General features: G+C 36.5%; 1 protein-coding gene across 2 annotated transcripts; it reads left to right on the plus strand.

Annotated features, from left to right (window-relative positions):
• spns3 (SPNS lysolipid transporter 3, sphingosine-1-phosphate (putative)) lies at positions 1-26,563 on the plus strand. Of its 2 annotated transcripts, XM_082170662.1 has the most exons (13): positions 1-242; positions 1,673-1,922; positions 2,014-2,079; positions 15,197-15,333; positions 17,155-17,306; positions 19,957-20,023; positions 20,638-20,780; positions 22,596-22,748; positions 23,143-23,332; positions 23,860-23,925; positions 24,213-24,311; positions 24,628-24,799; positions 25,874-26,563. In XM_082170662.1, exons 2-13 carry the CDS (start codon positions 1,715-1,717, stop codon positions 25,915-25,917), a joined length of 1,497 nt encoding a protein of 498 aa, XP_082026788.1. In that variant the 5' UTR covers positions 1-242; positions 1,673-1,714; the 3' UTR covers positions 25,918-26,563. The 2 variants fall into 2 exon arrangements, with proteins under 2 accessions (XP_082026788.1, XP_082026789.1); XM_082170663.1 differs by lacking the exons at positions 1-242; positions 1,673-1,922; positions 2,014-2,079 and adding exons at positions 10,843-11,701; positions 11,793-11,858.

The raw sequence follows: 26,563 nt of genomic DNA on the forward strand, positions 1-26,563 counted from the left end.
TTTGTGGTCTATACTGCAACACAAGGAGGAACTGTTCTGCTGCCTGTGACCTAAAAAAAGGGGGTAGGGCTTGATTCTAACTTGATAACCCTGTAGTATGCTGTATATGCAGAATGCCTTTCTGTTTCTACAAGTGACATCTCAACGAACACAGCAAACAACGAAAGAGAAAAGAAAAAAGGCCAGCAAAAAAGAAAGATGGATTAGAGCAGCACTGGACATTGGAGCACATAGACTGAAGTGTAAGTAACTTAAATTATTGAATTTGCTTAAGTTGCTTAAATTATTGAAACTGTCAAATGATCTTCTCATAAAATGTTCGATTTGCATTTTATGAACAAAATAATAAATAAAATATGTGAACCTTTTTAACTGAAATTAGCATAGCCTCAATGTCCAAATTACTGGTTGTAAGCTGAACAATCATATGGCATTGTCCTGTGGTGGTCATACACATCTAATCACCACAACAAAGGCATTGTTGCCAGTCCGCTAAGGAACTGAGTTCTGACCTGAACTCATCTAATGATACCCATTTGTAAGTATCATCTGTTCAGACTATCACTAAAAGGGAGGTTTAATCTGTTAAATCTTCCTTCAAGCACAATAAAACATAATTTCTTTAGGTAAAAAGATAATATTGGCCATATATTATGATTATTAGGTAGAAGATGCCCTTCCTGTGGCAAATGTGAGGCTATAATTAGGACTGCTGCATCTAAAATAACATCAGCTTGTGGGTTGAGTTGGTGACAAGACAGCTTGCCGTGTGCAACTAAGATCACAACCAACTTTGAGATAAGTTCCGGTCTACATATTCCATTCTCACAAAATGTATGTCTCTTCTGTAATACAGAAAACCAAGTCAGATGTATTACAACAGTATATTATTAAAAGGACAAATTTGTTTGTGAGATTAATGAAATGACAAGTAGGTAATTCTATATCAACAGAAATGTTGTGACAGCCCTTTAACACAGATGCTTTTTATCGTATTTTCACAGCATATTATAAGCGAATACTAGAAAACAGGTAAATAATTAATTGTCAATTGAAATTTTCCCATTTGGTTTTACATGTCAAATCATGACCTAAAAGCACATTTTTACCATTACCCATTATTCATTTATCAAGGGCTTGGTTTGAGAGTTCCTGGCCCATGTATTATCGAAGTCCTGCTTAAAGTGATGTCACTGTGCTTATTTGTCATTAGCAAGTTCTGCTTTGCCTAAATTTAACTGACCACACAATGGTCGCAAGCTAACAGGTTAGCGACAGTATAAATAGCATCAGTGGGCCTAAACATCCTCCAAACACTTGATTCTACAAGCTTTTGGCATTTAATTAGCTTTTTTGCACAAAATACAAGTTAAGATTTCCTAATCCAGCAAAACTAAACCAAATTTTTTGATAAAACACTGTTGGGTGTTTATTTCCATATGAGGCATTTGTCACCAGCCTTGTTCATTGATTGCGACTACATGCTTTTCCTTGCTGCCATGGTTACTTCAATCTTAAAACATTGTCCAATGTCCTGGAATCACATGGAAGCCATGTGAGTTTTATGCCACAGTTCACAAATCATTCATCAGTATAAGAGGGCTTGAAAACCACAATGTTTTGGCACTTTTACCATCTGTGAAGTGCTTAAAAGTAATTTTTCTTCTTACAGAGGCAAAAAAGTATTTCGGTAGCGATAGAGTCAGAGAGCACTATGGCCTCCAACCAACACAGACCAAAAGCCCGCTTGAGCCTCCGCTCAAACACGACTGTACCTTATGGCTCCATGAGCTCTGAGCAACCAGATGGTGATGCACCTTCCGTTCAAATAACCTCCATTTCTCGGAGACGCTCTTACATCGCAGTTGCAGTGCTCTGCTACATCAATCTCCTCAACTATATGGACCGTTATACTATAGCAGGTGAGCACACTATACCAAAGCCACAGCAAGTGTGATGGTTCACAGAATGTCACTAGAAATAGCGACAGATGTTGTTCTGATTCTGTTCCAGGTGTTCTGCTTAGCATCCAGAATTACTTCAGAATCTCTGACAGCACATCAGGTCTCCTACAGACAGGTATCAGTTTGAATTTGTAGCACATTGCACTGACAAAACAGTAAGAATGAAGACAACATTGCAGAACATGATTTTACAAGAGTATGTCCTTGTTGGAGATGAACTAATAGGTCTTTTACTGTCATTTTGTCAGTTAGTAACAAGCCTGGTATTAAGCAAAACACAAGCAGATATGTTCAATTTTGTTTTGGAGTTTGCATTACTTGAAAGCACCAATCATTCTAAATGATCTAATCTGACGCTGATCTAGTTTGCAGTTTCATGCTTACTCAATCTCTGTCTGCTCTAATATCCAAACTGTTAGTTGGTTGATTATTCTGAGTACTGACAGTCATTAAAATAATACACAATTTGTTTCATGGATTTGCATAATCTATACTTGAAAAAAAAAATACACCTAATGTTACACAGAATCATGTTTTATAGCTGTTGTTGTAGCCTTGACAAAGTTGTGGAAAATCTGATGACATGTAGCTAGACATTTTTTTTTTTCTAAATGTTTTCTAAATATCCAGTGAAAAAAAAGTGGACTTTATTTATTTTTATATATTATATATTATAAATATCCAGTAGCATTTTTTATTTATTTTTATTTATTTATTTATTTGATAGAAATGAATACTTTATTCAGCAATAATGCATTAAATTAATAAAAAATTAAAGTAACGACATTTATAATGTTGAAAACAATTCTTTTTCAAATAAATGCTGTTCTTTTGAACTCTATTCATCAAAGAATCCAGGAAAAAAGTATAACGGTTTCTACAAAAATAGTAGGCAGCAACTGTGCTGTGATTCACATGAATGTGAAAGCAACACTGACTCGAGAGTGCGCTTGTCCAGGAAGTATGAAGGTAAAAGAGTAGCAAAACCCGAGAGCACGTAGATGAGAATTTGAGAACTTGTACAATAAATATTCGTACTTGAACGAGAACATTTACACTCACAGCTCCAATGTGAAAACCTGTTAAATAAAAATCTGAAGTTAAATGTTGACATTTGCACTCGCAGACAATAGTCACAAACCTGTATTCTGAATCTGAAGCTGCAGACAAGTAGTACACAGAAATACAATGACAGACACAAACTTGTAATATATATTTGCATTTAATCTTACATTCACATTCGCAGTACAACCTCAATTAGGCACTTGCAACTTCTCAAATCTCCCTTGTGAAAAAAAAGTGCACTTAAGTGTACTTTTATAAAGTGTACTTATTACATAAATAATATACTTTAAATATATACACTTAAGTGTGAATTAAATGCCATCTTTTCGGCGCACTTAATGCACATTAAGTGTAATTAATTTAAAATATATCATATATTAAGTTGAAATAAAATGTAATAAGTTGCCATTAAGAGTGATTTTTTGGAACAACTTAATTGGTACTTTATTACAACTTTATATATACTTTCATAATTGCTTCTAGTGTTTTTAAAATATACTTAAAGTGCACTACAAAATGTAATGACATGCAATTAATGTGATTTAAAATATACTTTAATGTCAGTTAACAATACACTTAAGTGTGAATTAAATGCAATGTTTTCGACACACTGAATGCACATTAAGTGCAATTAATTTAAAATATATCACATATTAAGTTGAAATAAAATGTAATAAGTTGCCATTAAGAGTGATTTTTTGGAACAACTTAATTGGTACTTTATTACAACTTTATATCTACTTTCATAATTGATTCTAATATCTTCAAAATATAGTTAAAGTGCACTACACAATATAATGACACACAATTGATGTGATTTAAAATATACTTTAATGTCAGTTAACAATACACTTAAGTGTGAATTAAATGCAATGTTACAATCAACAAAACTAAATGTAAAACCCTCTAAATTTACTGACAAAATAATATCTAAAAGAAATACATAAAAACCTTTCTGTTGATGCACAAGAAAACCCAAAGAAACACTATGCATAAACACAAACAGTTTTGGAAAGAGACCTTTGGGTAATCCTGTACAAAAATATAATAGTTACCTACTTCAGTTAACATGAACTAAGAATGAATAATACTTTAAACATTTATTAGTCTAAGTAAGATAATATTAGTCTTGGTTTGATCATGTTGGCTAAAAAATCAACTAATATTAACAAATGAGACCTAATTAAAAGTGTTACCGAACCTTGTTATTTAGCTCTTAAAGAGATACTCCACTTTAAAATGAAAATTCTGTCATCATATACTTACCCTCGTGTTGTTTCAAACCTGTATGAATTTCTTTCTTCTGCTGTACAGAAAGAAAGATATTTAGAAGAATGTTAGTAACCCAGACAGTTTTTTGTACCATTGATTTTTTTTGTGGAAGTCAATGGTACCAAAATCTGTCTGGTTACTAACATTCTTCTAAATATATTTATTTTTGTTCAGCAGAAGAAAGAAATTCATACAGGTTTGAAACAACATGAGGGTGAGTATATGGTGACAGAATTTTCATTTTAAAGTGGAGTATCTCTTTAAACCTTTACCAGCACCAACATTAAACAGGACCAAATGCTTACTCCAGCATTACAGTGAATCTAAGTTTGTCAAAAAAAACAAAAACAAAAACAAAAAACAAAAAAAAAGCACAAAAACAAAAATGATTTGTCACCCAATTTTTTAAGTTGTTGGAAAGTGCTGTTTATGTCAATGTTCCAGATGTTCTCCAGAGTATATGTGAATGGAAATGTTTCAAAGATGCAGGAAAGTCAGAAAAATGCCTTGAGGAAAAAACAAAAAACAAAAAAAAAACAGAAAATTTGTTTATAATACAGATCCAGTCCATTATTATATTTGGCTCAATTGAATGAAAGAGATAGATATACAGTTGCGCTTCAAAGTTGATATACACCTTGCAGTATCTGCAAAATGTTAACAATTTTAGCAATAAAAGGGATCACAAAAATGTATACGTTTTATTTTTATTTAGTACTACCCTGATGAAGCAGTTTATTCTGCAAGGTGTATGTAAACTTTTGACTGTTAACTGTTGATAAATTGTGTGATGTGATTAATTACCTCAGTCACCAGGGCCACATCGTAGTAGAAAGCTGGGCAAGGTTCCTTCTATTTCCCACAAACACCAGGATTCCACTGACTACGCCATCTTTACTGACACTGGGCTTAAAGTGATTAAAAATAGAGAACCTTTTTATTGCTACTTTACAGGGAATTAAGCATAACTTTATCAATTACACAAATATAGATATATGACCCATGCAAACCCAGGACCAATGCAAATTAAGAAAGGAATTCTTAAGCTTGCCCCACATAGCTATCTTCATGAAGGATGTTCCTGTTCCTGTATTTACCAGGGTTGACACAGCAATGCTGCAAGCCTTCTTCTTTTGGTTTGTAACCTATAAAAAATATGATGATTATAGGGGCATGTGTAAATGCACAGGTGGGAATTTATTACTTGCACATGCAAAAGATTCAAAGCATTTAAAAGCTATAGGGATAGTAAGTGACTTGAAAGTAGTGTTTTAGCTTGATCAGGATGTGCTGTCCTGTCATGATAAATCTTGTAACATCACCTCATCAATACAGGTCTGTGATTCCACACCGCTTGCACTGTATCTCCAATAACAAATATGAACTGATCCTGCAAAATGAATGTTTAAATCCAGATAAACACAAAAATATTACATATTCCAAAACAAATAGTAATTGAACAACTCTTTAAATACAAAATGAAATTGAACATATTACAAGCATTTTTTCTAGAGAGTGGGTAATATATAAAATTTGTATGGTGATTATAAGGTTGATTATTTGTATTAAATGTATAAACGTCTTCGAGTGTTACAATATTGGATCAGCATTCAGCAATGTTTTAGTAGCTTGTTTAAAATAATTTAAAGTCGGTTTAGTTAAAAAAAAAAAAAAATCAGCAACCAAATTCCTCGAATACGACCACACACGCCTTCCTTACATTACAATGTAAGACATTATTAGAATGCAATCATATATAAATTATTGAAAACATGATTAATTCACCTCCCGAGTCTAACGTTAATGACTGAGTTTATAATATCTGCGATTAAAATGTACTCAGCAACTGACATGTTACGGTGAAAAAAAATTAACTAAAGAAAGCATCAAGATATACTTACTTGACTGATTATTTGCAGCATAACGTCTCATCTGCAAACAAACATCCAAACGTGGTGCTCCTTTTGTTCTCTTGTTTGGCTGGCTTCAGTATCATCACGCATCGCAAACGGATCGCAAAACACAACAGCGCATTTTTCAAACTCTAGTGAAGTAGAGCGTCATAATGACATAGTATTTCTCGCGCATGCGCATTAAACAACATATTCATATATCATGCATGGTTAAATGTTATTTCAGCTTTTCTGGTTAAGTTGAAGTTGTTCTAACTCATTGTGTTGTTAAACTCTGTAAGTTCACAAAACTTTATTCATTAACCTAACTAAAAGTCAATCTTTTTTTAATGTAGTGTAGTGTGATTAAAATTAAATGTAGGGTGATATCATATCAGCTAAATTGGGCCACTTTTTGGTAAATCGTTTGGGACAATAATACAATACCATATATGTCTTTTCCATGTGTTTTTATGATTAATAATGACTGTTTTTGATAATTTTGTGCTAAAATTATGTAATAAAATATAATTATTTATGCCCTACAGTTCTTGAAACATTAGCTGTGCCAACTTTTTTTGCATGAGCAGTTTCAGGTAAAATGGGCAGCAGTTTCAGGTAAAATGGGCCAGTCAAACTACAAAGGGAAATATTTATTTACAATCAAATTTAATTTTAAAACACAATTGCTTATACAGCCACATAACATTTAAACTGTATTAAACAAACATATTAATATTGTGCTATTAAAAAAAAATATATATTTTGGGTGCAAAGTCAAACCCATATTCAAATTGCAATTGCAATTAAACAAAGTCATTTTGGAACAGCATAGATCAGTGAACTGGTGTGTGTGTGTGTGTGTGTGTGTGTGTGTGTGTGTGTGTGTGTGTGTGTGTGTGTGTGTGTGTGTGTGTGTGTGTGTGTGTGTGTGTGTGTGTGTGTGTGTGTGTGTGTGTGTGTGTGTGTGTGTGTGAACACATTTAGAACAAAATGTACAAAAAAAAAAAATCTCATTCAAAATTGATAATTGGTGTGTGTGTGTGTGTGTGTGTGTGTGTGTGTGTGTGTGTGTGTGTGTGTGTGTGTGTGTGTGTGTGTGTGTGTGTGTGTGTGTGTGTGTGAATGTGACATGCACTACATTTATACATTTTTATAAATAATATAGCCTATTATCAATTTAAATATATAAAAAATGTGTGTAATAAAACATTTACACACACACACACACACACACACACACACACACACACACACACATGTGTTTGTGAGTGACAGAGATAATGGCCCATTTTAGCTGAAACCATGTAGCCCATTTTACCTTAGTGGGTTAAGGTAAATTGGGCTACCAAGAAAATCATCTCCTTATCAAAAAATATGTTCAGATACCAAACTAACAACATTATTTCTGATTGATGCCATCAAGACAGATATTATGCATATTTTTTTATGTGCATGTTTTTTTTTATTTATAGATTTATCATCCTTATAATAGTTTAGTCACATTTGGTATGCCAGCCTACTTACCATGCAACTTTCTGGTGCAGTCTTGATTAGAATGATTGCCCAGCCCACCATAGCAACCATAAACCAATCAAATCACCTGTTACTTGTTAAGCACAGTTATGACAACAGTTTGAAATCCTTTGCAGTCATTGGCTCTAAATTCCAGAGGGGCTGGGACTCACAAACCTTAAATTGCCCATTTTACCTGATATCACCCTATTTTAACTGAATTTAAATGCAAATTAATTTTGTTTACATTTGTTTAACTTTTGCTCTCAATTAATACAATTAAATGTGTGTTTAATTGACTTAGAACAACATAATGATATTGAAAGTATTATGTTCACAGATGTAAAGTAGCTACAACACATTACTGTCATGCAGTCATGGCCGTTAGGGAGTTGAACTGGTAACCCAAAGGTTGCTGGTTCGATTCCAGAACCGGTGGGAAATGACTGAGGTGCCCTTGAGCAAGGCACCTAACCCCTAATCGCTCCCCGGGCGCCACACAAAGGCTGCCCGCTGCTCTGGGTGTGTGTAGCCACGTTTGCAGTGGATGTGTGTTAACTACTCACTACTCTGCTCCTAATGTGTGTGCATTAACTTGGATGGGTTAAATGCAGAGGTCAAATTCCAAGTATGGGTTACCAAACTTGGCCGTCACGTGTCACTTTCACTTTCACTTTCACTTTACTATTAGGCTCCTCTCATATATTACATTTTATTTTCAAATATTATGTAGAAAGCTGACACAAGTTGAGTTCATAGAGCAAGGGCTGGTGATAAAAATGTGAACAATAAGTTGTACTGGATTATACTGTATTAGCAGATGTATTGGAAAAATACATTTCAACTGCATAATGCACACAGTATATATTATAGACAAAACACATTTAAAATACATTAACAAATACATTTTGGACAACACACTTGAGTTGGAATTAAAATCAATTATTTTCCATGTTTTCCATTAAAACTGTTATTTTATATATTAGTCAATACTAATTATTTAAAATGTATGTTTAAGTAAAACTTAGTAGACATAACAAAGTGCATTTTTTAAAACATGCACTTAAGTGTTTATAAATATTGTCATGTAAGTGTTCTTTCTTTAAGTTACATTTAATTAGACATTATTAAAAAGTGCATTTGTAAAAAGTGCACTTAAGTGTGTTTATAAAAATTATGATGAAAGTGTACTTTCTTTAAATTAAGCTTAATTAGACATCATTACAAAGTGCATTTTTAAAAATGCACTTAAGTGTGTTTATAAATATTGTGATGAAAGAGTACTTACTTTAAGTTAAACTTAATTAGATATTATTACAAAGTGCATTCGTAAAAAGTGCCCTTAAGTGTGTTTATAAATATTATGATAAAAGTGTACTTTAAGTAAAACTTAATTAGACATTATTACAAAGTGCATTTTTAAAAAGTGTATTTAAGTGTGTTAAGAAATATTGTGATGAAAGTGTACTTACTTTAAATTAAACTTAATTAGACATTATTACAAAGTGCATTTTTAAAAAGTACACTTAAGTGTGTTAATAAATATTGTCATTAAAGTGTATTCTCTTTAAGTACACTTAAGTGGTCTTTAATTTTAATTTTATTATATTATCTACAAGTGCACTTTTCAAAAAGTATACTTTGATTATTTTAAGCACACAAAAAGTGCACTTTCAATACAATTAAGCACACTTCTTTTTCTCAAGGGCTGTCACTGCAATTTCAAAATTCGCACCTTGACTTTTGCTACTCTTTTCGCGATATACAGTATTAGGTGCAAAACAAACTTGTGTGAGTGTAAATGTTCGCGTACAAGTATGAATATTTATTGTACAAGTTCTCAAATTCACATCTACATGCTCTCGAGTTTTGCTACTCTTTTACCTACATAGCAAAGTAACCTGCGCATGCGCCGCGACCAATCGCGCTCGGAATCGGACTGCAGCAAACCGTGCTCAATGTGAAAACGCCTAGTTCTGTGTGACTTAGGGTACGTTTACACGACAACTTTTTTGTTTGAGTTTTCCGCGTAGGCACGTACAGATGACACCATTGTCAAAACGATCCCCATTCACACGGATCCATGAAAACGAATAAAAACCTGTATTCTGCTGCCAGGCCATTAGATGGCACTGAAACACTATAGACTGAACACGTAATACGCATGTGCATGACGTCATCTTTTTCAGAGATTTGCGTTTTTGTTGTTTACACAGAGACCTTTTTCAAAAACTTCCACTTTGAAACCCGTTTTCAAAAGTTTGCGTTTTCAGGCACCGCTGTTTTCGTGTAAATTAACAGCCAAAACGCATAAAACGTTTTACGTTTTTAATTGAAAACCGTGTCATGTAAACAGCCCCCTAGTAGCGTGTGCCAGTTTGTTCCCTTGACTAATTATCCCATTCACCTGTTGTCCAATTAATTAACTCATTAGTTCCTCTGTGTATTTAAGTCCTGTCTTCATTTGGCTCTTTGTTCTGCGTCACCTAAGTTACGTGGTTGTCAAATCAGTTTCCTGAGTGTTCCTGTGGATTTTTTAATTAAAGGCTAGGCTATTTGTATTATATTCTCCTGTGTCAGGAGCTTCCTTGGTATAGCCCCACCGTGTTTTTTTTTTTGTGTTTTTTTTGCCAACCTTTTTCTTTTTTCCCCTCCCTCGATCACCATGGTTCTTCCTGCAGCAGTTCACATGTTATGCCTGGAGCAGAGGGACTGCTCTTTGGAGTCTCGCACCAGGGATTTTTTTTGGAATTGGTGTGCCAGGTCCAGGGCACACCTGCCAGGGAGCGGTCCTTATGACAACTTCGCCACACTTGTGGAGTGGGTGCTAGGGAACAACTTTTCACCGCTCACCATCTGCCCTGCGGAGGACGACGTCAGCCCCACTCAAGACCCAGAGCCCAGTCAACTTGCACCCGGGTGCTGGACAGGACGGATGCCTGTGCCCACCACAGTCACAGAGCCAGATCCTGCCACAGACAACAAGCCAGACCAATTTTAGCCATACCCCACCCCTGAGCCTTAGTCCAACGACACGTCTGACCAGGGGCATGAGCTGCCAACAACATCTTCTTCTTCTTCTTATATAGGATTCCGGCAGTGTAGATGCTGCTGAGCGTATTACTGCCCTCCACCGGTCAAAGTTTGACTTAAATTCTTACATGCACTCCTGTATCATGCAAGAACTGAAGAACTGCCTTGGAGATCAGTTTATGCTCATCACTGTGACCAAACAAAGATAAAAGAGAAAAAGCCTTAACTCCAAGTCCTGTCAGTTTTGCCAACAACATCAGTCCCCAAGGGAGTTCTTGTGGAATTCGAGGGCATGGAATTGAGTCCCGCCCACACTTCCGCTACTGACTGTAAGCTTCGACTGGCCTCTGACTTAAATTGGATTGGATTTGGTAGATTGTATTCCCCTAAATCTCCCTTCACCACTGGTTCCACCCAGCCCTGAGTCTCCTGTTTCTCCACTGGTGGTACTATAACTTCTATAATCTGTTATGTTCTGTTTTGGCTTTGTGTTTTAGTTATGTTCCTCTTTGTCTGTGTGACCTAATTTCCTAGTGTGTGCCAGTTTGTTCCCTTAATTAATTATTCCATTCACCTGTTGTCCAGTTAATTTAACTCATTAGTTCCTCTTTGTATTTAAGTCCTGTCTTCATTCAGTTCTTTGTTCTGTGTCATCTAAGTTACGTGGTTGTCAAATCTGTCTCCTGAGTGTTCCTGTGGATTATTTTGTTAGTTTGTATTATTTTCTCCTGCGTCGTGCACTTCCTTGTTACAGCCACAAAGTGACAGAACACCGAACCGGAAAAGTCGTTTTTTTGCGGGGGGTTTTTTCTTTCTTTTTTCCCCCTCCTTCCGTCACCATGGAACTTTCTGCATCCTCCTTTCAAACAACCTCCATTTCTCGGAGACGCTCCTACATTGCAGTTGCAGTGCTCTGCTACATCAATCTCCTCAACTATATGGACCGTTATACTATAGCAGGTGAGCACACTATACCAAAGCCACAGCAAGTGTGATGGTTCGCAGAATGTCACTAGAAATAGCGACAGATGTTGTTCTGATTCTGATCCAGGTGTGCTGCTTAGCATCCAGAATTACTTCGGAATCTCTGACAGCACATCAGGTCTCCTACAGACAGGTATCAGTTTGAATTTGTAGCACATTGCACTGACAAAACCGTAAAAAGGAAGAGAACATTGCAGAACTTGATTTTACAAGAGTACATCCTTGTTGGAGATGAACTATGGTCTTTTAATGTCATTTTGTAAGTTAGTAACAAGCTAGTGACAAGTCTAGTATTAAGCAAAACACAAGTAGATGCGTTCAATCTAGAACAATGGAGTTTGCATTACTTGAGAGCACCAATAATTCTAATGATCTAATCTGACGCTGATCTGGTTTGCAGTTTCATGCTTACTCAATCTCTGTCTGCTCTAATATCCAAACTGTTAGTTGGTTGATTATTCTGAGTACTGACAGTCATTAAAATAATACACAATTTACTTAATGGATTTGCATAATCCATACACGACACCATGTTACATAGAATCATGTTTTATAGCTGTTGATGTAGCCTTGACAAAGTTCTGAAAATCTGATGAAAAAAATGAAATATCCAGTGAAAAAAGAATTGGACTTTATTTAAAAGTTTGGACTTTATTTATTTTTATTTTATTTTTAGGAAGAAATTAATACTTTTATTCAGCAAAAATGCATTAAATTAATCATAAGTGTCAGTAAAGAAATGTATAATGTTAAAAAAAGATTTCTGTTTCAAATAAATACTGTTATATATATATATATATATATATATATATATATATATATATATAATTTTTATTTTATTTTTTTTACTTTGTTCATCAAAGAATCTTGAGTAAGTATAAAAGTATCACGATTTCCACAAATATTATGCAGTACAACTGTTTTTCAACATTGATAATACGAAATGTTTCTTTGCCATCACATAATAATAAATTACATTTTAAAATATATTAAAATAAAATCGGTTATTTGAAATTGTAATAATATTCCACAATATTACTGTTGATCTTTATGCATAAAAGACGACTTTAAAAAAAAAAAAATTCTGTTATGTTCTGTTTTGGCTTATTTGTATTTTAGTTATGTTCCTGTTTGTCTGTGTGACCTAGTTTTCCTAGTATGTGCCAGTTTATTACCTTAATGAATTTTTCCGTTTACCTGTTGTCCAATTGCTGTGGAGATTTTTGGGCGGCTCTGGCTGTGTTGGTGGCTATGGCAGTAAGATCTCAGGGAGCATCCTATCTCCTGTTTCTTTCCGCTCCGTCTGTCTATTCAATTGTGGATGGTAGCCGGATGTTAAACTCACTGACACACCTAGGAGATGGAAGAATGCCCTACTTACTCTGGAGATGAACTGAGGTCCAAATCAAGACAATGTCCGCAGGTAAGCTGTAATTGTGAAACACTTAAGTGAACAGGGCCTCAACAGTTACTATAGCCGATGGTAATCCTGTAAGGGGGATGAGGCAGCAGGCTTTGGAGATTCGATCCACGACCACCAGGATACAGGTAAATGATTCAGAGGAAGTGATGAAATCCACTCCTATGTGTGACCAGGGTTTGAGAGGAATGGGCAGTAGTTGGAGCTTTCCTTCAGGAAGATTGCGTGGTAACTTGGAGATGGCGTGATACAGCCTTGGACAAAGAGGTTGACTTCCTGAGACATGCCTGGCCACTAATAATGGCTGCAGATGAGCTAAAGTGTTTGTTGATTGCCTGGCTGACCGGACCCCTGGGAAGAGTGCACAGAGTCCATGAGGGACAATCATAAAGCAGATGAAATCTAAATCCATCTCTCAGGACATTCTGGCAAAGCAGGTTCAGAGCAGGTTTGCTTCGGCGATCTGGTCGTCCAGGGCCCACTGAATAGGACCGACGATGGTGGCTGGAGGGAGTATTAGCTCTGGATTACTGTTGGGTTGATCAGGTGCATGAATATGAGAGCGGGTGTCCGCTTTCAAATTCTTTTTGCCAGGACAGTAGGTAACAAACTGAAATCGGGTGAAGAATAATGCCCAATGGGCCTGGTGAGGGTTCAGACTTTTAGCCTTTATTCCAGATTCTGGTGGTCTGTTATGACCTTAAAGGTATAGTTTCTATTATTCAAATCATGTAAAATGATTGTTAGGCTGCATAAATTATGACAGCTGGAACCGGTAACTCTTACCGTAACAAGCACATCAGGTGTTGTATCATAAGAAGAATGGCATCTACGCTAATATTATCCGGCCAGATCCGGGCCGTATCAAGATCAGATGAAGGACCTGCACCTAGACACGACCACAACGCAGCCCTGAAGTGTCATCAGAGACCAAACCAGACTATCTCCTGCGAAGGCTTCATCGACAGGACAAATTTTTTTTTTCTCTACAACAGTTTTTTTTTTTTTTTTTTACAGATGAAAACGTTATCAAAATGATTCCCACAGAAACAACTAAAAATTATTATTATGTATTATGCGTGCCAGACAAGTAATTGCCGATGCCACTTTGTAAAGAAAGACTACACGCCCACGTAAATACGCATTCAAAGGCGCCTGCATATAGACTAAACGCATAATACGCATGTGCATGCGTCACTGTTTTCACAGATTCACGAAAATAGTTAAAATGGTAAAGTTTTCAAAAACTAGCACTTTATAGTACTTTTTATGGTATAGAAACCTATTTCAAAGTTTGCGTTCTCAGGTCACCAAACGCTGTTGTCGTGTAAATGAATGGCATAACGCATTAAAGGGATACTCCACTTTTTTTATTATGTATTATGATCTCCGGTCTCCGGGTCTGGGGGTCCGGTTCAATTCATTATGCTAAGCTATGCTAAAAGTGGGACCCCCAGACCCGGAGATCGGCTGAATGGATTCGAAAACGGTAAAACTCAACTGTTTAACTCTGGGGGAGTTGTAAAATGAGCCTATTTCCAAAAAAAGTGGAGTATCCCTTTAAGTTTTCTGTTTTCAGTTGAAAACGATATTGTGTAAGCGGCCCTTAAGTTAAAAACTAATGATTTCTACAATGGAAATTAATAAATTAAAAACTTACTTAAGCTGGACAATGACTTTCTTCTAGAGCTGCAGTACAGCCAAAACAATCATTGTTACATTATTTTCATATCACGGTAAAGCTGCTTTGAAACAATCTGTACTGTAAAAAGCACTAGGCCTACATAAATTAAGGTGACTTGACTAGTCAAAAGCAAAATGCAAAATGCTTTTAGCCCCATTGTACCCTATTCTCCTGCGTCTTTGCTTTTGACTAGTCAAGTCACCTTAATTTATGTAGGCCTAGTGCTTTTTACAGTACAGATTGTTTCAAAGCAGCTTTTTACAGCCATTTTTTACAGCTTTTTACTTGTTACAGCCATACTGTGAAAATCCCAAACTTTCAATGGTAGTGTATCTTTGCCATCAACCCTATGTTAACATATGTACAGTTTTTATCTGTAGCTTTATGTTGTTGGCGCCAGTTTTTGGTTACCTTGGAGATCGCTACGACAGGAAGCTTCTCATGATTGCTGGGTTGATTGTGTGGATTGTCACAACACTGGGCAGCTCTTTCGTCAAAGATACGGTACAGTACAAAGTCTTTTTGGGGAATTCCAAGGTTTCAGTGTAATCTTTGAAGTCGTACAACCCTAATAATGTGTACGTGTACTTTTGAACAATGGGCCCTATCTTGCACCCAGCGCAATTGACTTTGTACACCGACACATGTATCATTCCTATTTTGCACCCGCGCAAAGCGCGCTTTTCCCTCCACAGAAGCACGTCGCTAAACTAGGGAATGAACCTGCGCTCCCTGGGCGGTTCAGCGCAAAAAAGGAGGCGTGTTCCGGCGCAAACGTTCCTTCATGCTATTTTGCAGGTTTAGAAAACAATTGTGCCACTAACCAGGAAAAAATTGTTTAAAGTCAGTGGTGCGTTGCGCATGTTATTCATATGCTATTTTAAGGGCGCATGCTTGGCCATAATCAATGTAGCGTGTGCACAAAGCGCATACACTTTGATTCTCTCATCTACACAGAAGCAGCAGTTTTCATTTTTGCAAATCATACATTATTACGATAGATAGACAATTTATTATAAAAGCATACATCTAGCTTACACATTTACCCAAATTATCATACGCCTGTTTAACCGAAGTTAATTTGGGTGGGTTTCTCCATTTCAATGTAACTTCTCTCTTTTACGGCCGTGACGAGAGCGTTGCTCTCCTTGGCTGTGAACCGCTCCTGGCGTGCGTGGCAAATCCGCCGTTACAATAGCAATCCGCTATGGAAAAAGTGCGTCTGCTCTTAATGGGAATGTGAGATGACGCTCTGATTGGTTTATTTCACGTTACGCCCAAACCACACCTATGAATAATGAAGCTACTTCAGACCAACCCATTTTAGATTTGCGCCTGGCGCAAGAGTCATTTATCCCGCCGGGAAAATAGCAACAGCACCGAGACCCGCCCACAAAGTTACTTGCGCTTCGCGCTTGACACTTGCGTTTCAGATCGTTAAAATAGGGCCCAATGTCTTTATTTTACTATATTTAAAGCTGCAGTCCGTAACTTTTTTTGGGTTAAAAATTATCCAAAATAAATTGAGCAAATATATAACTAGCCGTGTTCAAAACTATCTGCTTGCCTTAGCTCGATTCAAAATGGTAAGCTTGTAATAATGTTTTTAATTCCAGTGGTACTGGTGGATTTCTGCGGGAAATTCAAGCATGTCTTTGCGTCATTTCGTCACATCTGTACACATAAAGAAGGTGTCTTGGCTAGTAGGCTATATTGCGTGTGAGGATGTTGGAGGTGGAGATTTATAGCCCAAAAAATGCCTTTTTTTCACAGCACTTAATATAATTAAATTTATCAATTTGATAAGGCAGATCCAGAAAGGTTCAAACGACAATCACCAGTGACAACAAGAGGTTCACCCGTTGTAAAATGCAAAAGACTTCAGAGTGGCTACAGAAAAAAAGAGACTGCAACCGGGCCCATGTGAAAACAAGGATAAATATCGGAACAACATTAAATGTTGTCATGCTATGCTGATGTTGTTAACATTAACAATTTGAGAACAAAGTATAATTTGCACGGTTTGACGTGATATGATAATCGATCATTAGATTTAATCAGCGCGATTTACTGCAATGCTTTTTTTCCCTTAGTTGGTCAGAACAGCCGCACATTCTCCTCAAAACATTGGATTCATCCACACCGTGCCGTGCCGAGGCACAACCCACGTAAAGTTGATAATTCCACAAATAACTGCAATTAGTTTTCGAAAAGAGATGGCAACAAAGAGGAAAAACTACGGACTGCAGCTTTAACAGTTAAAATGGAAGAGAACAGAATTTTATCTTATTTTAAGTTACAGATCTGTCTTGATTCTCACCACAGCACTTCTGGATTCTGGTCCTGACGAGGGCCTTGGTTGGGACAGGAGAGGCCAGTTACTCCACCATAGCTCCTACTATCATTGGTGACTTGTTCACTGGCAACCAAAGAACTCTCATGATCTCCTTCTTCTATATCTTCATACCGGTCGGAAGGTGAAGGTCTTACTAAACTATATTTAAGAAAGATAAATATACTCTGATCTGGAGAAATTATATAATAATCATGTATATCACAATTTATACAATGGTGTTGTTTTGGTCCTAGAATTTCATTGGCTGAGAGGCAGTCTAAAAGTGCATATAGCCTATACAGCAGGGGTGGGCAAACTACGGCCCGTTAGGCTGTTTAATCCAGCCCGTCGAGTATTTAAAAAACTGTATTAAGATCGCATTCATTTAGCCTTTTTCTTGCAATACTTTGCGTTATATATATATATAGGCCTATATTGCATTGCATATATTTGACAATCGGAATATCAGATATTTCATGCCATAGCTAACAAATGTAAAAAAGGAAAAATGACATAAAAGCAGATCATCATTCATTCAGCGCTGCTGTGGCTGCGGTGTGTCACGTAACAAGCAATGACGCGTCACCATGGAAACCAAACAGACAGCGACTTAAGCGCATAGACTTGTTGCACGTTAATGTTTTTTCCTTTTTTGGAAACTCACAGAGAATTTTTTTTAGTAACCGCTTGCACACCTGTTTAGTTTTTCCTTTGATTTTTCTGCTATTTAGTTTCTTTGCTCCTCTGGATTTGTGGATGTATCCTGACTGATTCCATTTACCGACCTTTATTGCCCGGCTTTCGACCGCGCTCCCCTGTCTGCCATGTACAGAACCCGGTTTTGTTCATGAAATGTTCTAATCTGCCTTTGCTCTTTGTTTTATTTTATTATACTTAAAAATAAATTTGTATATTCGTTTATTTCGTTTTTTTTCTACAAATGTATGACTTTTGGAAGTGCAAATTGATTGCCATATATGCAGTTTTAATAAAGTTGAATTAATTTCTGTCATTTTTACTCTTCTAAGTGTGCACTTGCAGGTGTTTTGTTTCTAATTTACTGTTAGGCCCATTAAATAATAATAAGGATAAACAATATTTAAAAAGTATAGGCTATAATTATCTAACATCTAACTAATTAAAAATTAACCTCAAAACATAACATGCCTAAATGGGGGATATCTAGCATAAAAAATGTATTGTTGTCAGAATGTCGTCTCTCAGTTGTTGACTTTCGCGCAGACGTTCCCACAACGTAAATGTGTTTGCTCAGCCCGATCTCATGAAAGTGCGAATACCACGAATTGTATAGTGCTTATGATACGCAGTTTTCGCGTGCATATGATACGCACTTTATGTCGTGTAATAGGCATGCACTCCGCACCCCTAATCCTAACCAAGGGGTTTACAGTGCGTATATGCACGCAAAAAAACATTCTTGGTGTGTAAATGGCACGAGAAATCAAATTTGTGGTATAGATACGCGCTTTCATGAGATCGTGTTTCATAATCTGCTACTGGGCCGGCCCTCTGTCAAATTTTAAAACCCAGTGTGGCCCTTGAGCCAAAAAGTTTGCCCACCCCTGCTATACAGACTTTTAACCATTTGTATGACCAGGGCTGCGTTTCCCAAAAGCATTGCCAGCCTAAGTTGATCGTAGAGACCATTGATGGCATTGGTCCTATGATAAACTTAGGCTTAAGATACAGCCCAGGTCAGAGCAAACTCTGCTCTTCAGCCGATTCTAAAGATATCATTGGTCATGTAAATCACAGTGCTTTTTGCCTACACTGTTAAAACAAATACTAACCCCTAACCCTACCCTACACCCTAACTGTCACCAAAGAAATTGGGTGCAGGATGGGATTTATTTTGGGAAAAATAATCATGCTTTGCTTGTCTGTGTTTGCATGTTCTAGACTTACCGTCAGTCTGTCCTTTAGTAGTGGAGATGCAGTGATTCTTTCTGCAGGTTACATATTTATGCCAGTAGGGATGACAAGTGACTGTCTTTATGAGTGACATCGACTCATTTATTCAAATGATTAATTCAAAAACGGATTCATTCAGGAGCGAAACAACTGTCTCATTGAGTCGTTCAGTCAACTAATTTGTTTGAAGTACTGATTAATTCAGAAACTGTCGAGGCTCATTTAAGAAAAAATAACCATTACACTGCAAAGTAAGAAAGAAATTACAGTAATTTACACCTCACAAGGAAAAACAGTACATTTTATAATGGTTACTTTTCTGAAATAAGACAATCCTCATTGACGTATGTTGCAGACAAATGTGAACTCTGTAGGGCGCAGCCATGAGGCACAGAGATAATTCTGTTGTGGTTTGTTTAGAACAAGCCTCTTGTTTCTCAAACTGTTGTATAAAATCACTACTCCGGCAGAGATGGCCAGCATTGTGGAAAGTTACTTTTAAAAGTAATGCGTTACAATATTATGTTACTCCCTTAAAAACGAACTGATTGCAATACTTAATTACTTTTAAGTAATGTGTTAAATAACTTTTGAGTTACTTTTTGTCACCTGGACCGGGCTTGCTTGGTGTTTTCTTTTATAAATAACAACAACAAGAAAAAAAAGAAAAAAAACGTGTTGCGCGTTACTTGGAAAAGTACTCTGATTACATAACTCCAATATTTGTAATTCTTTACCCCTAACACCTGTATGTTTGGGGGTAAACTTGTATGTTTGTGTGTTTCCTACATGTTGACAAGACTTTTGTTGAATCCTTTTACTTTTTCTGACGGAATGTGTTCTTTTGAATTGTCATTTAGTGGTCTAGGATATATAATGGGAGCAACTATAGCTAATGCAACAGGGGATTGGCGTTGGGCCCTGAGGGTAAGATATATTTTGTAAATATATATGGAGAGAGAAAATATAGCGCAGAAGCTATGTTAATTTTACCTTGTTAGATTTAATAATCTGTTAATCGTGTTATCATGCAGTCAACTGAAATGTAGCCAGCTATACAATAGGCTCTGTATTGCATTATATTTTAAGGGTCTAATTGGATTTTCTTCCTTGGACTCCTAAATTGCATATCTGTTCTATATTCAAGCTAAAAAAGTTTCCAGTTTCCACTTTAAAGTGGAACAGTTTTAACCAGTTTATATGCTCTGTTCTCAGTAAAACAAGGGTCTTAAACAGGGGGTCCAAAGCAGTATTGCAGAGAGTCTGGCAATTATTTGGTCTCAAACTGGACAAAATTAAATGTATTAAACAAAATTGCAATATTAAGTTAACTTAAACCAAAGTTGAAGATGTTTTGTTGTCTTTCCATCATTGAAATGCATTAAGTAAAAATATAATTTTTACAAGATTATGTTCATCAGTAATGATTATTTTAGTGGCTTTTTCTATGTATTATATGATTATAATATAATCAAGACAATTACCTTCCACATTTATAAAAGAAAGTTGAGCATATTGTTTGAATGTTTCTTCTGATATAGTTCAGTCCTGCTCTGGGAGGACTGGGTCTGCTGCTCCTTGTGTTTCTGATTCCCAATCCTCCTCGTGGAGCCTCGGACACCCAGGGAGGAGCAACTTTGGAAAGTACCTCTTACGTTGAGGATGTCAAGTACCTCTGGAAGAAGTAAGTCACATTACATTACATTACATCACACCCACGTTACATAAAATTTTCATGCTGTTCAAATCGGCATGTGCTCATAACAATCTTCAAAGGTTTTTTATTTTATTTTATTTTTTTATTGTATACATTTTTTAAAAAGTAATTAACTTTAATTTTAAAAAAGGGGAGCGGCTTCAAATATTGTATTGAACAATGGAGGCCTTTCAGGTCAAAAAGGTTGAGAACCACTGCTCTAAGGGTTTTCGCTTATTACAGTTTTTTCGATTGCTAAACGACAGTGAGCACAACTGGAGCTACATGTGCAAAACTCTAACTACAGTCTGCACTACCAACAGTCACCTGAGCTAAACAGTTCACATCACCTGCAAAACCAACGCTATCTCACGACCAATTCGTACAAATTCGTACGAATGATAAAAAGTTGGCTAATTCGTACTAATTCGTACGACCTCACTCGTACGAATTTGTACGATTTGTCTAAACCCACGTGATGGGTAGGTTTAGGGGCGGGGTCAGGGGTAGGTCATTCGTATGAATTCATACGAATTGGCCAATTCGTAAAATATGTACGATTTTGCAAAAATCTTACTAATTCGTACGAGTCAGGTCGTATGAATTCGTACGAATAAGCCACCTCGTAGAATTTTTACGTTTTCCCGTGAGATCGGGCTGGCAAAACTCACTCCAAGCAACACAACTCTTAACACATGGCTCAAAACAGGCTCAGTGCAGCCAAACACTATGCACAACCCTCACTGGTGAGATAACACACACTGTCACTCAGAACACACTGAGAGGAAAAACACTAGCATCAAACACCAATACAGAAAATACTAACTTTTCATCTTTACAGTTTGAACAATTTCAGTGACTTCATACAAAGTAATATTTTCTTCAAAGAAAAGAGTGACATTCTTTCACATGATTTATTTACATTTTTAGAACATAACAATTATTTAAGGTAAATGAAAATTAGCAGTTTGCTTCAATAGTCTGTAGTAATTTACGGAATTACAGTAATGAGAAAAAAAAGGTAGAAACTAAAAGTACATACTGTAATTCGAACAAATAATTGAGGGGCTAATCCTGCCTCTCTCTAGCATCAGGCCACAGGTTTTCATAAACATCACATCTAATGTTCTCTCTTGCCATGCACCTGGGGAAGAACCTTCTGGAGTGCCTTATCCATCCCTGGCCGTCCTCTGGACTCGTGTCCTCACATCCGGCATGCATCCGCCCTCTCCCTGCCACCCTTTCTCCCTCCACCAACCCGTCTTCCTTGTTCCATTTCCAAAATTAGTCTTTCTGAGCTCTACATATATATATATATATATATTTGTATATATATGTGTGTGTGTTCACTAACAAGTCTAAAAAGAGACCCCTGCTTAGCCTTTCAGCTGAAACTGCAGTCAGCAGTGTTTGAAAGGCACAAGGCTGAAATCTATTCTGTTTTGAATGTGTGGTTCACAGTTTTGACAGGAGTGTGTTGTGCAGGTTGTGGTTAAAGTCATGGGATAAGTGTGTAGAGTTTTGAAAACTGTGTTCAAGCAATGAAAAACGAACTAGAGTTTGGTCCACATGAACTGCTGCTGTGCAGACTGTAGTTAGAGTTTTGCACATGTGACTCCAGTTGTGCCCACTGTCGTTTAGCAATCGAAAAAAACTGTAAAGGTTGTTGCAAATATTACTTTTTATTTTTTATTGTGTTTGGTTATGTGCCTTCCTTACAGTCGGAGTTTTGTCTGGTCTTCTCTTGGCGTGACTGCCATGGCTTTATTTTTTATTGTGTTTGGTTATGTGCCTTCCTTACAGTCGGAGTTTTGTGTGGTCTTCTCTTGGCGTGACTGCCATGGCTTTTGTCACAGGGGCTCTGGCCTTCTGGACCCCCACCTTTCTGTCTCGTGCACAGGTTACACAGGGTCTCAGACCACCTTGCAGTGAAGAGCCCTGTAATCCATTAGACAGGTACAGCATGTTTCTTGATGCTTTTTGACTTGATATAATTGAACAGATCTTAAAGGAAAACGGTGAGGTTAGCAGTAGACTAGTAAAAGTGAGATTAGCCAAAGATTGATTAAACGGCAGAGACTTCCTCTGTGATAGTGTTCATATCTGCTTGTTCCTTGCTTAGATAGCACATCCTGTTTACTGCAGCTGTTTTTGCTCTCGCAATCCTGTCAATGTATCTGATTCAGTATGTTTCTCAGCCATTTGTACCTCCAAACTGAGTTGAGAGTATTTGTCAGTTTGACTAGTCAGACTGGTCTGGTAGGTCCTATGAGGAATAAAACAGAGAATGTTCTGAAACTGAGGCCAAAATTTTATAATATCACACGGTTTCTCCCTTCTCTTGTGAAAGTTACATTTTTGGAGCAATCACAGTGGTGACAGGGGTCGTGGGAGTGTTTCTGGGCACCTACATGTCAAAGAAGCTGAGAGACAGATTTCCGAATGCAGACCCTCTCATCTGTGCTTTTGGCATGCTCAGCTCCTCCCCCTGCTTTTTCATAGCCATCATCCTGGCAGGCACCAGCATCCCAGCCTCTTATGTAAGCAAAGCTCAGCCACGTTTCTGCGTTTGGCTGGATTATTGTGTGATTCAGTATTTGTGTCAATATTAAAGGAATAGGTCTCAAACCTGTATGACTTTCTTTTTTTGTGGGGAAAACAACAGAAGAGCATTTAAAGATTGTTTAAACTGTTTTATCCTTAAAATGTAAGTTGTATGGCCAGAAATAATCCTGGACCCCACTGACTTGTACATAAAAAAAGTGTGTGCGTGCGTGTGAGTGAGAAGTCATACAGGTTTGGAACATGTGGGTTAGGAAATGACAGAAAACTAATTTTGGGGTGAACACTTTTTTTTATATATTTTTCCAGTGTGTGATTATTAGATTAAATTGCTGAAAAATGTTGTGTGTAAAAAGGGCATCTTTTAAATTAACTAACCTGGACATAGATTGAGTACAGGCAGAACAACACAGATTATTTGCTGTTATGCCACAGTGTGGCCACCAGGTTGCGATATGCTCTCTAAATATACTGTATGTTTTTTATGTTTGTGCCATTTTTACAGACATTCATTGCAATTGGAGAGTTGTTGCTTTCCCTCAACTGGGCTCTTCTGGCGGACATTCTGCTGGTGAGAGGTTTACACTTCTCAATTCAACATTAAAAAAAAGTGCAGAAATGTGGGGGAAAAAACCCTCTTTTAAATTAGCACAGGGTGACAAGCATGTGAAAACCAAGTGATTCAATAAAGCTAATAGCATAAAAGTAAAATGCCATTACGCTTAAATTTAGAAACGTTGAGAACAGGGATGTATTGTTGAATTATTTGTATTATTGTTTTCAGTGTGTGATTCGATTAAATTGCTGAAATGTTGTGTGTAAAAGGCATCTTTTAAATGTTATTCATATTATTTTTAGTATGTTGTCGTGCCTACTAGAAGAGCTACAGCTGAGGCCTTACAGATTATGGTCTGTCATCTTTTTGGAGATGCGGGAAGTCCATACCTTATTGGTGCGGTAAGCATATTTTAATCCACAATACTTTCACATTAAATAGCAGTAGGTCAAAGGCTATGCTGTCACTATCCAGAAGTGCTATAGAACACATTGCACTACTGGATACAAAATTGCACCTTGTGAAACCATAATTATTTTGGTATAATTACAATGGCTTTTTTACAGTGTAGTAGTGCTATATCGAAACGATTAATCACGATTAATTGCATAGCATATAGTGTGTGTGTGTGTGTGTGTGTGTGTGTATATATATATAATAAACAAACAGCACTATTTAAAGGACAAAATTACTTATCTATTTGTGTGTTTTGTTCAGATCTCAGATGCTCTGCTTAAGTATAAGCCAGACTCTCTCAGCTGGAAATTCCATAGACTGGAATATAGCTTTCTTCTGTGCCCCTTCATTGGGGTCTTGGGAGGCCTGTTTTTCCTGATGACCTCTCTGTATATCAAAGAGGACAGGAAAGCAGCAGAACTGCTCACCTCAGGTAATAACAGGCTATTGTAATTACAGACTGTCCAAACTGTCTGTCTTCTTGGTGCCTTCAGATAATGATTGTATGTTCGTGGACATGATCAGCCAATTCGATTTTAAAAATGAATAAATTTGAAGCGTTTAATGAATGCAAGACACATCCAGTAGTTGGCAGATTAAAAAAATAATAATAATAAAAAAACAACAGTAACAATATTAAGTAAAAAAGGGACATTAAAATACCCAATTAAAACGACTGATTAATTGAAAACAAAAGCTGGTATGTCAAGCTATTAAATGTATAAAAAGTTTATGTAAATGTGAATTTAATTGTAATTTTAGTTCACAAGCTTTGCTGTTGCCATTGCACGTTTATTCTAAACACACCTAATGGCCTCTATTAGCTAACACTTGGCACAGATAATATGATATCCTAGCTAGAGATAAAGTATAAAATATTACACCGTGACCAAATCTGTGCCGAAACGTGTTGGATTTTTACACAAGGCTCAAAGTTGAGTATAGGACAAAGGCTTTTCTTTTCTTTTTTTTTTTTTTCTCAAAGTATCTTGACAAACTTATTTAAAAAACATTTAAGAATCTTAAGGACCCCAAACTTTTGAACAGTAGTGTAAAAGGTATACATTTGCATAATCTGAACTTTTCCTTAATAATTTTATGGCACTGATTCTTTGTTTTAAGCTTACAAATCATAAAATGTTCTGTTTATTTAAAGATTTTGAGTATTACCATGTATTCTCTTGTATCTATAAAGAAAGTAAAACTATTAGCAGTAAACGGATGTAAGTGAGATTAACCAGAGATCTGTTAAACACTCTGTTCATATCGGCACAATCTTTGTTTAGAACAGAAGATACTGTTTACTGCAGCTCTTTCTGTACTTGTCAATATTTCTGTTTTACTGAGGGCCGAACTCTAATAAAATCACAGTCCAAAGAACCTGTTTTAAAATGAGAAAAGCTGTCATATTTTATGCAATCTTGAAGCTGGTTTTGGATGTTACTCCATAGCGGTACATAAATGCATGTATGTGAATAATTTTCTTTCCTTTCTGTCTTCAATTCAGGACAGGCTCCTGCACCACCAGAGACATCCACAGAGTCACTGTGATCTTTTACACACCGACCAAGACCTTGGATTAGCTTTGCTACATCAAGCAAGCACTTGTAAATGAGACATGGACATATTTTAGAAACTTTCAAATGACAATGATCATGCGTTGTGACAGGATACGAGTAATGTACAAGTTTACATCACTAAAACACTGGACTGGCATCTTACTGAGAAAAACAAACAAACACATTAGGATGCTTTTTTTATATTTGAAACATTTTTCAATTAGTCATGACTCACACCTACGTGTGAGTAACTTATTGTCTTGCTTACATATTTTCCATAAGGGAAATTAAACTGCCTGCTATGATTTATGCCGTTTTCACCCATTTATGCTAAACATAATGTTGACAGACAAAGCTCAGCATACCATGTACTTGTCATTAGAAGCTTTCGGCCTGCTTTCTTCTCTCAGCAGCTGTGTGCTACTAATGAGAGCCTCAGGGGAACAAGGGGAGAGAACATCCCCTCCTGGACTAAAACTTAAAGCTTGAAATACTGTATTTGCCAAAATAGTCCTGAGACTGGACATTTTTTAGTAAAATAATAGGCTATTTAAATGTCATTATTTTATTGTACTTTTAATTTTTTTTGTTTTGTTTTTTGTACAAAAAAAGCTTTTAAATAAATATATATGCTTTTA

The sequence above is a fragment of the Leuciscus leuciscus genome, assembly GCF_965113295.1.
Source record: "Leuciscus leuciscus genome assembly, chromosome: 5".
NCBI lineage: Eukaryota > Metazoa > Chordata > Actinopteri > Cypriniformes > Leuciscidae > Leuciscus > Leuciscus leuciscus.

What these genes read in the sequence shown, in the direction of transcription:
- spns3 (XM_082170662.1), top strand. Translation starts at nt 1,715, where the DNA reads ATGGCCTCCAACCAACACAGACCAAAAGCCCGCTTGAGCCTCCGCTCA. An exon ending in ATTGGCGTTGGGCCCTGAGG is followed by an intron (nt 20,024 to 20,637) that starts GTAAGATATATT and finishes CTTCTGATATAG; the next exon opens with TTCAGTCCTGCTCTGGGAGG. An exon ending in TTCTGGCGGACATTCTGCTG is followed by an intron (nt 23,926 to 24,212) that starts GTGAGAGGTTTA and finishes TATTATTTTTAG; the next exon opens with TATGTTGTCGTGCCTACTAG.